We start from the raw sequence: 14,339 nt of genomic DNA, 5'->3' as shown, positions 1-14,339 counted from the left end.
TTGTGCCTGTGAGCATCTCGTATTATTTGTGAGCTGTGGCTCCAGAATTTAGCATGAGGACGGCTGCCCCTGATAGATGTCTAACATGAGTAATACTCCTAATGATCCCCAATGGGACTCTGCCATATTCATCCAACAGGATGAGTTGTTTGAAGACAAAAAGAAATCCCATGCACTTTACAGAAAAACGTAACGAAAAATCGAAATTTCTACATAAAGGAACATTTTACTTAGATTTCGTAAGAAACTATCAGGTTTTTTTTGAAGAGTTAACAAAGTCTCTTCACATATATTTACCTTTGCAGTAGTATATCTTCAACACCTGAGCAAATTATACCATTGCCTAAAGAAATCCTCCAAATGTTGTTTTAGAAACATTTATGAATTATGCACAAGGTTTCCTCACAGAAATGCCAGATATGCTCTTGAAAACTGTGCATAAATCAATATTTTTTAAAATTAAATAACATTTCTCATTGACAAATTATTTCAAAGATGTTTCATTTTCAGTTCTGGTTAATATTCAATTGGCAATGATTCCTGACCCTTTAGATTAAGTTTCTCCCCTGATAATATTTCTGTCAAATAGCTAATGATCTATAAACAAAGAATAAAACAAATAAGAGAAACTAGATTTTAGAAAAAAAAAAAAACCTGCATTAAATTCTTGCAGAAGTTAAAGGCTCCTCTGGAACTCAACCATAGCCTAAATTTCTTTATTTTATTTCTTCAGATTCCCTTACTGTATTTTCACAGCCCGTAATTCAAATCAGCACAGTGGTGTGTCCCTTAATAGCAATCAGTAAACCTTTAGACTGTCTGTGTTGATATTTTCTCTTCTTATTCAAGAATATATTTATTTATTCAGTTCATCAGGGATTCTTAGCTCATCAAAGGGCTTGCTGGCTTGTTTCCTTTGTTTGTTAGCTTTAGGACAAAAGAATAAACATAAACAGTCAAACTGATCACTTTGCCTGGTTCAACAAATACAATTTGTAAAAGGTAAATAGCTCTTGATAAAGGCAGAAGCTTTGGGTTAAACAAATAAGCAATTATGCAACCATTTAACTAGGAACCACACAGTGAGGAAGGCCAAACATCAGAAAAGTGAAAGCTTCTAAAACACCAAAGATAACAACACATCAAGCTGTACGTATGTGTTGAGGGTAGGAATAAGCAGCAACCGATAGGTCAGTCCTATGTGGGGTAGATAATATGATACTGCAGCCACAAATTGGTGACCTGTGGGGTCACATTTGGGGTAGAGACATTATTATTTATTATTATTATTTTATTTTAATTTTTATCATGTATTACTATTATTAATTCTTAATTGCTCCCAGACTTCAGTTAGGAGATTTTTACTTAAAAATATGGATTTACACCTTCTCTTGAAAACTCTGCATATCTGTCTATATTGGACCCACATTTCCCCACGGCAACATCCAGTCACCCAGAGAAGTAAAAACAGAATCTCACAAGTTGTATTTTGTTTTTCTTCCTCACTGAGAATTGTGACTTCAGACCAGGAAGAGCAATTCTAAGTTGGTTCAGGGGGAAATCAAGGTGAGAAGATAAATATCTTCCTTCTTAATACATTTGAAATCTCCTGATCAAGGAAAGTACTACATCGCAGAATGTTGAAAGAACTTTTAGGTAAAATGAAAGATTAGAAGACTAGGAAAAAGTTAAAAGCTATCCATCCACATTTTTAAATACAAAAAAAGGTCAGTTCCTCAAACTTGAGGTTACACTTTAGGACATGAACAAAACAGTTAATAAAACCGTAACCAAGGGAAATGAGCCTTGCTCAAATGAGAAAAATTGGAAGAAACTCTACCTGGAGAACAGAAGATTTAGAAAAAACATAACTGTCTTCAAATAGTGAATCAGTTTCACACAGAAACTAAACCAGATTTTCCGTGGATAGCTTTGGAGGGCAAAAATCAGGGCCCGTAAGACAGGGAATAATGTTGGGCTACAGCTTAACATGAGAAAAATGTTTATAAAGACTATAAATGGAGGGGCACCTGGGTGGCTCAGTCGGTTAAGCAGCCGACTTCGGCTCAGGTCATGATCTCGCAGTCCGTGAGTTCGAGCCCCACGTCAGGCTCTGTGCTGACAGCTCAGAGCCTGGAGCCTGTCTCAGATTCTGTGTCTCCCTCTCTCTGACCCTCCCCCATTCATGCTGTGTCTCTCCCTGTCTCAAAAATAAATAAAAGGTTAAAAAAAATTAAAAAAAAAAAGACTATAAATGGAATCTTCTATACTATGGGAGGTAAGTCCTGTCACGGGAAGTAATGAGGATAAAGACTCTGTGTTCTGGGTACTGCAGACAGGGCGTATGCATTAGAGAGACAGTGAATGTTCTAATGATATGAATGTTCTCTGACAGGTTAATAACAATAATACACATCGTATTATATCTAAATCTATTTATCTGTACATGGCTATCCATACCCTCAGACAACATGCCAAAAAATAAATACCTTAATCTCTAAGAATTCAATGATCACATTTACATTTATTTTACATCACGTCTTCACTTGGTGGAAGCTTTTTTATGGTCTAAACATAGGCTCCCTGAGCAGTCACACATATCTCTATTAAATTAGCTACATGGTAATCAACCATTTACCATCAATTTCTTAAGTGCAAGGAATAAGCTTTTTTAAAAAATATTTTATTGTCTAGTTAGGTTGATTAAATAAATGAAACAAATGGATGCAATTATTAAAGTGTTCTCTAAAATATAACATTGTCATAAGAGAAAATTTATAATAATACATGTGGTAAAATCTACCTCTTCAAGTAGATTATGTAAGTTTTCCAGATCACACTCCTGGATGCACCTTGCAGCCATTTCCCTTCACCCAGCAAGATATTCCATTCTTTCTCTCAACATCTCTGAGAATCTACCTATTCCAGGAAGTTTTCCCTAAGTTAATCCCCTTGTTCTGTCAGTTCCCAAAATGCATTTCTCCCTTCTCCCACCATAACAAACACCTTTCCTTCATGTACTGTTAACAATTCACGGACATGATCAACATTCATTTTCCTGTATGTATGTACACAACCAGGATCTTGTATTAAAAGCTCTTATTCATTATCAGGTATGTCTGATAGATTCTTTAAAGTGTCTAACAGCAACAGAAGTTGATGTTTGGTTAATAATAATTTTTGATTGTTATCAAGATTGATAGTTTACTGAGGAATAAAATGGTGTTATTAAGCTCTATTAATAATAAACAAGTAGAAAAGTAATAAACAATTAGCATTAACAAACAAATGGATGGCAAACTGCAAAGCAACGAATATGTGAAATAAATGTATTAAGAAGTATGTATTTTTAAATATTTAGTTTTGAGAGAGAGAGAGAGAGAGAGAGAGAGAGAGAGCACGAGTGGAGGAGGGGCAGAGAGAGAGGGGAAGGAGGATCTGAAGTAGGCTCTGTGCTGACAGCAGAGAGCCCGAGGTGGGGCTTGAACTCACATACCATGAGCTCTTGACCTGAGAGGAAGTCAGATGCTTAAGCAACTGAGCCACCCAGGCGTCCCTTATTATGAAGTATATTTTAAGACAAAGAGTAAAACCTTATAAGACTAAGCTCCCAACTCCCACATAAAGGAAGGTTTTAAATATGATACCATTTTGATTAGTGGTACAGAGTAGTAAAGTAGTAAGGAAGTGAGAAAAGCTTCAATCTTCCCTTAAGCCTTATGTAAAGTAGCAACCTATAGAAATAATGAAGAGAATATAAATGCACCTCCCATCGAACATTTGGAAATACGTGTGGAAATCCAGAAAAAAATACCTTAGAAATCATAGACCGATCTTAGTCAGACATATGTATTTAAAAGAGTAAGAAAAAGCAAAAGAATGATATTTTAAAAATCACCCCCATTACTTCTGAAATGCTACTGATTACAGTACTGTTTTTGATAGTTATTACAGACTAGGAGGTTTCATTCACAAGGATCATGTTAAGCAATGCTGCATTCTTTGTTTTCTATAAAACTTATCATCTGAGAAGGATACACCTTTCAAGGAATTATAATCACAGATTCTAATCAAGCTTCTGCTTACTACACTTTTATCTGTAACACCTTATCACCAAGTAGATCATCTATTTTCAAGCTCAAAAAAAACAAAAAGTCAACACCAGTTTTTTAGAGAAGTTAGATCCCAGTGATCATTTTTTTCCATATATACGGAAATTTCCATATATACGGATAGTTCAGAAAACTGAACTATCACAAAACGTCCTGGTTTTTACTACCTCACATTTACTCCACAAATGGAAAAGCACTGAATTCCATCAACCATGTTGTGGGACTCGATCTACGTTTCTATGTTCTGTGCTGTATTATACCAGGATGCACTCTTCGTTATGGGTTATCATGTGACAAGGAGAAGAGAAGAACAGACCATTGGATTTACCAGAAATTCTAAAATTTAACTTTTTAAATTTTAGCACCAAAAGAGCTTGGCAGCACAATCTACCACAATCTTGCATCACAAAAAACATCACACACACACACACACACACACACACAACCTTGATAACCTTATTACACTTTATACTGTTTCACCTATAATCATTTTCATTTAAAGGGAATAGTGTAGTGTGTCTGTAAAATGGTGAAGAACAAAAATTCTGTGATCAGAGAGGCTCGTTTCAAATCCTGATGCCACTGAACTGACTGCCCATGGTCAAGAATAACTTTTCTATACCTCATTTTCCGTACTGATAAACAGGAATGATAGCAATGCATTCATTCCTAATGTGGTATTAAATAAGATAAGGCATGTTAGCACTTTGCTGGGCAGACAGTAAACATTTTATACATTTTAGGTTTTACAATTATTATTATTACTATTATTATTAATTCCTATTCCTTCAGGTTCAGGGTATGCAATTGGGCCTATACTGCATCAATTTATCATATGGTTAATCACTTTATTATTTTCCTCATCAGGGAAGTTATATATTTTTTAATAGCCATGCATATTTAAAACATTAGGTTAAATGTGTCAAGTGGAAAATAATGAAAGGATAATTTGGAATATGAAATCCTAGGAAGTGATGAGCTCCTCAAATTGAATGATCCGTAACAGGAAAAAAGACCAAAAGATGCAATGAATTTCATTTTCCCTCTGACCACACTAAGTCTAGCTAAAAAGCTACCCTCATGATGCTTCTATTCCATCCTAATTCAGTGAGATTAATAATGACCTTGTCAGCAGATGACCCCTCTCTCCGCACAGCACCATGGTGAGGCTCTGACTCTCTCCTATCTTCCGTCCACATGTTTAGGTTTGGGCAATGTATCACTAACTTCCTTAATTTAAGCAACTTCTAGTTCCAAACTTAATCCCAGATGACTAAGGAAATTCTCACATCTCCTCAAATATGAAGGAGAAAAAACCAATGAAGTTCCCTTCCACAGCCTGTACAAGCCAGTTTACTCTGTTCGGACAACTTGTTAATTGAAAGGTCTGGAGACACTAAAATTGCTTCTCCTGACTAAAGTCGCTTAAAGCTACCCAAAGGTGTGTAGTTAACACACACAAATGTGCTTTAACTCACTTTGTTATATGAGCAAGCACCATTTTAGTGAAGTTTCAAGAGTAATAAAGACTGCCTTTTAAAACAAGCCTGAGTAAAAAAATAAATAAATAAAATAAAAATAAAACATAAAACAAGCCTGAGTAAACAAAACCCACTTTAATCTGAAACTAAAAATGTATGCATTTTTTATTATATTTCTTTCACATAGGAAAGGAATCACAGGCAGATACTTTTAGCCAAACTAAAAGTTAGTACATCATTGGAAAAGTGGAAAAAGACATTGCAAGCTAAAATAAAAACTATAGTATAGTTAGATAGTATACAGGTTATTTAAATGTGGAGATCAAATTTTGAAACGGAGTGTATCTCATTAGCACCATATGATGCCAAATGATCTTGAAACAGACACATGTGGCCTGATTCTCTTATTCTTTGGCCCTATCTTCCTTCCAAACTCTACCTGGGATTGACAGTAACATAAAAGGGCCTCAGACATGTTAGACGGGAGAAACTAAAACAGGACCTCTGTTTCCTTTTCTGCTAAAATCCAGGAATGAGTTTGCCAAGTTGATGTATTTTTCCATAACGGTGCATAAATTATGACCATATACAACATGCTACAAAGAACTTTACGGTCATATAAACATTGTCTTGTTCTGCTTATTGAAAATTTAAGTGAAACCAAGAGATAACATTTACCTGAAATGATTTTTAAAGTACTAAACAGTCACAAGTAACTATTTTACTACTCTTAAAATGCTTTTCCTCATATTAAAAGAATAGAGAAAGAAGAATCTACAGAGTGTTAGGAATACAAATTGGGTCTCTAATATCCTCAAGTAGAATCTCTTGCAGATAATTTTAGCAGAAAGTTCTGAGGGCTCTAAGCTCCCGCCAGGGCTGACTGTGGATAAATTGTCTCTGGTTCTCATCTCATAGACGAATTGAACACAGGCATGGGCGGCCCATACTTTACTTTAAACTTGATGACTTGTAACCATCAGCTGTTACTGCCAGGAATGCTTTAAAAATATGTTTTCTAGTAAAAAAAAGACTAACATGAACTAAAAAAATAGATCCCCAAAATACATGGAAGTATTATTAGGAATTGAAGTCTACTAATTCTTAAATGCTGACAAACCAATCTCTTGACGTAAAAAGAACATATACCCACTTAACACAGAACCACACTGCTCTGTTGACATTTGCTTGTATCCATTGATGGTGCTTTTAAACGCTTCATTTAAATGTCAAACTAGGTGACAGGCATCAAGCCTATAGACTACTGCCCATCAAACTGGTGGCCGAAGAATTTTTCTAGAATTGTTTACCTTCTATACATTCTCCCCTAAATAATACAATAAATTAATTAAATAAACGTGCTCTTTATCGGCTCTGAGCCATGGACAGCTGTGAACACCACAGAAGCACCTCTCCAGTTGAATGGAATCAGAAAGATATGCACAGTCAAGCTGTTCAAAATATTGTTTTATGTGTGGAACAACACTGTCATAAGACGTTTGGAAGCCAAGCACAATCTCAGAAGTAAGGGAATCTGTGGCAGCCTGTTCTGGCTGATGGGAAACAAGACTGAAATCTCCCATGAAGCAAGCAATAGGACACCTTCCAGGGTTAGAAACAGCCTTTTGGATGGTTAAAAAAAAAAAAAGGAAAAGAAAAGAAAAAAGCAGGGAGAGACAGAAAGGCAAGGAAGTGAAGATCAAAGCTATCTCCCTGTACACTACAGATAATCTTTTCTCTTCCTTTTCTTGAACAGCAAGATTGAAGGGAAGGGCTGAAGGTGGAGGGAGAAGGGGAAAAGGAAACCATGCTAATCCAGCATTGTAAAGAAAGGAGGTGGTCTTTTGATCTCCACAGGATGGCAACTTTATTGGCTATGCATAAGCAGTTTCCAACCAGCTGATCAACCAGGTATTAATGCTCGACCCCTCCATGATCAGTAACCATGAAGTGAGTTATCTGTGAACAGCAGTCAAGCAGAAGGCTCATCTACTACAAAATGACTGCCAGCCCATGCCCGACACAGAGGGGAAGAGCAACCCCGGGGTGGGGGAAATGTTTGTCCCTCCACAGGCTCTCCCTTGACGAGTACCAATTATTTGCCTTGGGACTCAGAGCAAAATCTTTCTTCGAGTGTGCATGAGTGAGAATGACATCAAAATACAACTTGGAAACTACATGCTTTTGCAACCCCAGCAGTCATTTTTTCGACTTCTCTTCAAGTCACTTCTAAGCATGCCAAAAAAATGCAGACATGATAAAGGCTCGAAGTGAATCAGTTCAGTGTAAAGAAATGATTGGCTTGCCTGGTGATCTAAAAACCTAAAGACCATTTACTTCATGGCAGGAAAAGGCATGCCTCCCCTCCAGATTTTCAAGTGTTCAAACCTCACTCTTATGTAGGTGGATTTTTTGGGTGAGTTTTAACTGTAAAAACAAACAAACAAAAAAATATTGAGGGCTCCTGGGTGGCTTAGTCAGGTAAGCATGCGGCTCTTGATTTCAGCTCACGTCATGATTTCAGGGTTCGTGGGATCGAGCCCCGTGTCAGGCCCTGCACTGAGAGCACAAAGCCTGCTTGGATTCTCTCTCTCTCTGTACCTGCCTGACTTTTCAAAATAAAAGTCTTTTTAATAAAAGTCGCACACTCTTTCAAAATAAATACACTTTTTAAAAAACGACTGAATCTTTTTTACATTTTTCATTTCTCTCTTTCAACTGGGAAAGTACATGTGGTTACGAGTTTTGGAATCAGCTTGGTGCAAATCCCTGTTCTTCCATATCTCCTAACCTCTCTGTGATGTAGTTTCTACTACACAAAACAAGGATATAGTAACATCCTTATAAAACAAGGATACAGTAATATTTTACTAGTAATAGTACCTATGTCATAAGGTTCTTATAAGTATTAACAAGATAGGGTGAATGCTCGATAAATATTGATAACGTATCTTCACAGCGATAGAAGTGGTCACTGTAGAGTTTCTTATGCTACCCCAAAATTCAAACTCCATCTCATTTTTTACTATGTATTTCCTTCTTTCATTTTATTGGTCTCCTCTAAGCAAAAGTGTTATGACATACTAGGTAACTAATTAGTTTTTCACTCCTTTATATAAATCAAGGCAGTTAATATTCTCAAGTCTCGTTAAACGTAACTTTAAAAAACTATTCTAGGGGCGCGTTGGGTGGCTCGGTCAGTTGAGTGTCTGACTTCGGCTCAGGTCATGATCGCCCAGTCTGTGGGTTCGAGCCCCGCGTCGGGCTCTGTGCTGACAGCTCAGAGCCTGGAGCCTGCTTTGGATTCTGTGTCTCCCTCTCTCTCTGCCCCTTCCCAGTTCATGCTCTGTCTCTGTCTCTGTCTGTCTGTCTCTCTCTCAACAATAAATAAAACATTAACAAAATTTTTTTAAGCTATTCTATGAATTCATTAAAGATTTAAATGTTTCAAATAGCTTTTTTTGTTTTAAAAATGCAAAATGTCTAGTTCTTTATATAGTGGCTACACAGAGTATACACACCGACATCAAATTTTCAGAAACCCACTTTTCAGATTTGCTTTTCATACTGTGTACAGTCAGAGCACTGTTCTGTCTGCTCCCACTCCACCTCCTCCTGTCTTTTAAAACTGGCTGAATTCTGGATCTATTTCTACTACACTTCTCCAGACTTGTGCTTCTGGTTTCACTTCTTTTCCTTTCTTCTTATCAGTTTTCTTAATTTATTCCACAGATTACCTTAGGTCTAACTTTAAATTGAATAATGACTTTGATTTCCCTGTACTCTCCTGTAAGAAATCGAGCCTGCAAGTCAGTTATACTTTTAAGAAGCAAACGTTTTTAAAAGGGCCAGAAATGAACACAAGCATTACCTTAGCATCTTTTTTTTTTTAATTTTTTTTTTAACGTTTATTTATTTTTGAGACAGAGAGAGAGCATGAACGAGGGAGGGTCAGAGAGAGGGAGACACAGAATCTGAAACAGGCTCCAGGCTCTGAGCTGTCAGCACAGAGCCCGACGCGGGGCTAGAACTCACGGAGCGCAAGATCATGACCTGAGCCGAAGTCGGCCACCTAACCGACTGAGCCACCCAGGCGCCCCTACCTTAGCATCTTTTGTTAACACAGATGACACGGGAAGACTCAACCATCTATGATCTTCACTTGGCAAGCGAGGAAACCATTCATGTTTCCTCCCTCTTATTCTTGTTGCCAACATTGTTAATTTTAGATATCCAGGCAATGTAAAATAAGCACACAAACAACTGTCCTTGTAGATTTGAAATTCAGCATTTTGTACCACTTCAATTCACACAAGAATATTTCATTTGTCACAGTGAAGACTAAGGGAAAACTTCAGGTAAACTTTCTGTTCTCGGGAGATTTTAACCATAAATATCGTATGCGCTAGAGGGCCCATTATCAAGAAATAAGGATACTCTAAAGGATGTCAAAGCATTCAGATAAATGTATTTTAAAAGCCAAAAAGTTTATAAAGAAACTATTAAGAAATTGCTGGAATTACCGAAGAATCTTGTGTGGAGGTTTTGGGTGGGGGAAGACCAGACACCCAGATTAGTGGCTCACGTAGTGAAACAACGAAAATATGGCCCTCTTCCCACAAGAAAAAGATCCCCCCTCCTATAAAGGAAGAAAGATAGCACTGCAAATTTTTACTGTATGTAAAATTCAGATCTCATTCTAAATCTGAACTGAAATTCAATTACTTTTTCTCCTTAAAATCAGGTTTTAGAAAATGGAGTTGAGGGGAGGAAGTCTATCAAGAAAAGAATGTTTAGAATCAGTTCCTGAGAGATCATACAGATTTTTTTTTCAGGACTACCCCATCCACTCCCCTCACCAAAAGTCTAGCTATCCTCAGAAAAGAACACTCAGATACATAAACTCACTAAAGAAATCCACTCAAAAAATGATTTTCTGAATATGCCTTTTTCCCAAAACCTTAGGTACCTAGAACAAAAACAGTTGTAGCATTAGATTAATAAATAAAAGGCTACAAAAAGCAAACACATATTCCAACATAACATTTGATGTTAAGTGTAACATCAACACATCAAAAGAGAGTTTTATGGTCTTTTTGAAGAAAACTATAGGACTTTGTTAGGTTGGCATCCAGGTTTAAAAAAAGAAAAGAAAAGAAAGAAAAAAAAGAACTGACAACCAATAGATACTTTTACAGGTTAAATCTTGTTGAAGAGACCTTACCCCCTCAGTACACTTTGATTTATTTAAGCTCACCACATTTCTCTTAAATACACTCCATTAACAAGCGATAGACTGTGATCTTAGGCTTGAGGCAAGATATGAAACACAATCTTTCAAGAACTTCATTCATTCCCTGTCCAGGTGTCTTGAGCACACCCCACTCTAGTTACTTATCTGAGTTCTGTGAAGTTTTATTCAAATCAATAGTGTGGCTTTAGAACAGCACACTGTCAGGAAATCACCCCAGCAGCCCAGTAATTTGGCCTCCCAAGTTCAGATTCGTGGCAGAGTGAAAGTCATCAGAGGAATGATAAAGGGCTTCGGGTTAAATATGAGAAAGCCCCTCCCAAAGACACCTCTGACCTGCACCCTGGTGAATGACACCTCGGTAGGGAAAACTCAGGCTTATGAAAAAGCACCAGTGGCTTCACTGGAAAATTAAATTAGAAAAAACAAAGCCAGAAATCAGTTAACTTTTAAGATTATAAATGCCTCCTACCTATTTAAATTACCAATCACAGATACTAATTCATGGAATTATTCAATCTGAAAGGAACACCTCCTACCCTGGATATTTCACGGATATTCCTCCAAGTGAGGACAGAACGGCACACTGACACGACCAGCTTTCAGTGATACCCTATTAGTGTGACCCTATCTTTAATCTACAGACGTGATAAAATGTCCCAACATATACAAACTCAGCTCAAACAGTGACTAATGACCATTAATCCCCCTATCTTTGGTAATCTGCCTCTCTAGTCATTTATCACACTGACACCTCACTTTACACACGTGAATAAACTTTAACTGAGAAGGTGAATCAACAAAAATCTCAAAGGTATCTGAAGCTGTAAATTAAACTAAGGGGAGAAGCAGCAAAGAGAGACAAATAGAGAGATCAGACCTTAATGTTTCTGATTTGCATCTGTGGCTGGGGTGTGGGGGGTGGAGAGCTATTCAATCATCCAGATCTGCAAACTAAGAAAGAAGAGGCTCTATCACGGAAAGGGGAAGCTGGAAGTAAGAGGCAGTCCCAAAGAGTTGGTTTAATCTCCTCATCCATCCACTGCAAAATATACAAAAACTTCCGTTTTCTGTTTTCTTCAAAGGAGTAACAATTTAATGGAGTCCTTGGTTTAGCTGCAAATGTTCCTTTTAGTCAGGAAGCATGTTCACTAGGCTAATTCTTTCAGGGATCTGCTATCATTTAGCTGATGTGCATTTTCTTTTTCATATTTCACTGACTTAAAGTAAAATCCTTGGTCAACACATAAACCATAGCCATGGACCACAAAAAGCTAAGACCAACCCTTCAAAACTGTTTCATAATCATGAAAACTGAGTGATTCTAAGTGATAGGCTCTGATGCAACTTGAAGCTCAGTATTCAACTATTTAAAAAAAAGAAAAAAAATCCCGAGGTGTAGTGTGTGTGTGAGTGTGCGCGCGCGCGTGTGCGTGCGTGTGTGTGTGTGTGTGTGTGTGTGTGTGTTAAGGCCTGAAATTGGAGCCTTGATTGAAACCAGAATCTACCAAAAGGGAAGAAAGAAAAGTTGAGTCGTGGCTCAGCCGGAGTAAAAGTTTCTTAGGGAGTGTAAGAAAACTACTTTAAGTGTATGTTACTCAGCAGGACCTCATACACTTTAAGTGTATGTTACTCAGCAGGACCTCATGGTAGCATCCTTACAACAATTCCTATGAAAAGTTTCAGTACCATTTAATTAATCGCCAAAATCTTAAATTCAGCCTTCTGCTTTCCCTCGCCAATGAAAATTCCCAGGCAACTAACTGTTCCCTTTCCTATACTTGCAACCGCCTGATTTCCTTCTAAATCCAGCCAGGCAGAGTGGCTAGTTGATGCCCTACCCTAAGAAGGAGTTATTTCCTGAAGTTTCTTCAGAATCGAATTTAATTACAGACCTTGGTTACATAAAACTAACTACTAATAACTCCTTGTGCTCGGAAGAGGAGGGGCGAATTGGACGACCAGGTTCAGGAATCCTGGCGAGTCTCTGGGCCCCAAGTTCTCCGGGCGCACATCACCCTCTCCGAGGGAAGCTGCCTGACGAAGGATAAAACTCATTTTGGCTCATCCGGAGGCCCCAAGCTCACCGCCAACCGCTGCCTCCTCCCACCCGGGAGCTCAGACCGTGCGTTTGCCCAGAGTGATCTGGGCGTGCCCTGAACTTGGCAAAAGGCCGAGGTCTGAGATGAGGCTTGGGGGTCTTGGGGGAAGGGGGGAAAGGGACGACCAAAAGTGCAGACTAAGAACCGTTTCGCTTCAAACTCCCACAGGGATCGAACCCCTCCAGCCTCAGGAGGGAGCGGTCGCCGAAACCCGGTTCCAGGTTTGATTCCGAAAAGTGGGGAGGGGGCGAGCAAGGGGGATGAAGGGTGAAGAAAGAAGACGCGAGGTTACCTGAACAGAGACATATTAATCCAAAGAGGTAAAAGTGAGCAGGCTCCGCGATCATTGTCCTCGGGTGGATCCTGCATACAGTCTCATGCCAAGAGGAGGGGATAGAAATGGGGTCCCCAAATTTATGAAGAGAAGCCACACACCACACACACTACACACAAAGGCTTAATATAAGCAACGTGGGTCAATCCGCCAGGAGTTCTCAGGGCAATTTACTTGTCGACCTTTCCGGACGCTTGTCAATACCTCAGAGCCCTTTGCAGACCAAGAATCCCAAGGTTTGCCTTCTCTGGCTCCAGGCTTTCCGACGAGGCTCGGCCACTTCCAAGAATCATCCAAAGCGAACAACAAAGAGCCGAGGGAGAAGAGCAGTTGTGCGGTTTCCTGCCTCCGGGTCTCGCCGAGCCTCCCGGCGTGCGCCCCCACACTGTGCGCCCGAGCGCCGCGGCGAGGGCAGGCGCGGCAGCGGCAAACTTGGGGTGTGAGAACGGTTTAGGGAGGGCCAAAAAGTGCTTCTCGGTCTACAGGCTAGCCCAGTCAACAGCTGGCCACGAGCGGCGGCGAGGAAGGCAGCCAAGGCAGCGGCAGCAGCTCTGGGGGACCGGCACAAGGTGCTGGGGGTGTGCCTGGGTGACTCCGCGCGCTGGGGCCGAGCGAGGGGGCGGTGCGGCGACAGTGGTAGCCCGAGCCGGCCCTTGTTCCCATCACTTGGGGGATGCGGAGGGCACTGGGTTCAGCAGCAGGTCCGCGGGCAGACGCGCACTTCCTCGGTGCCCCCAGCCCCGCGCAGCGCTCACCATCTCCCCGGGTCCCTCGCCCGCCGGGGCGCGCGCTCAGGGCACCCCGAACTCTCCGCTGCTGGGACGCTGGAGCCCAAACTTCCTGAGGATAGCTGCCCGCAGCCTTGTCTCGTGGGAGCTCTAAAGAGGCAGCTCCTGGACCTCCCCGGGCTGGCGGAGAGGGGCGAGGAAGATGCTGCTGAGGGTGGGAGCGACGGCCGCCGGGGCTCCCCGGAGCTCCGCCGGGATCCGCAGCGTCTGAAGTTTCTGCTCTCACGCTGCCTCTTCTCTGGCTCAATTGCTTGTGGGTTTCCCCACCGTC

At 40.0% G+C, this 14,339-nt stretch overlaps 1 protein-coding gene across 5 annotated transcripts in view; it reads right to left on the bottom strand.

Moving 5' to 3' along the window:
- Nucleotides 1-13,645, bottom strand: part of ROBO1 (roundabout guidance receptor 1) — a 408,648-nt gene extending 395,003 nt beyond the window's left edge. For all 5 annotated transcript variants that reach the window (XM_030330082.2, XM_030330085.2, XM_030330084.2 and 2 more), the window contains exon 1: nt 13,239-13,645. In XM_030330082.2, the coding sequence (XP_030185942.1) occupies nt 13,239-13,293 (55 nt within the window). In that variant the 5' untranslated portion in view covers nt 13,294-13,645. The remainder of the gene's footprint in view (nt 1-13,238) is intronic.
- Between the last annotated feature and the right edge of the window lie 694 nt (nt 13,646-14,339).

This window comes from Lynx canadensis, chromosome C2 (genome assembly GCF_007474595.2).
Source record: "Lynx canadensis isolate LIC74 chromosome C2, mLynCan4.pri.v2, whole genome shotgun sequence".
In the NCBI taxonomy this organism is placed as follows: domain Eukaryota; kingdom Metazoa; phylum Chordata; class Mammalia; order Carnivora; family Felidae; genus Lynx; species Lynx canadensis.
Note: the sequence above shows the minus strand (reverse complement) of the source record. Positions and strands in the feature narration are given on the sequence as shown.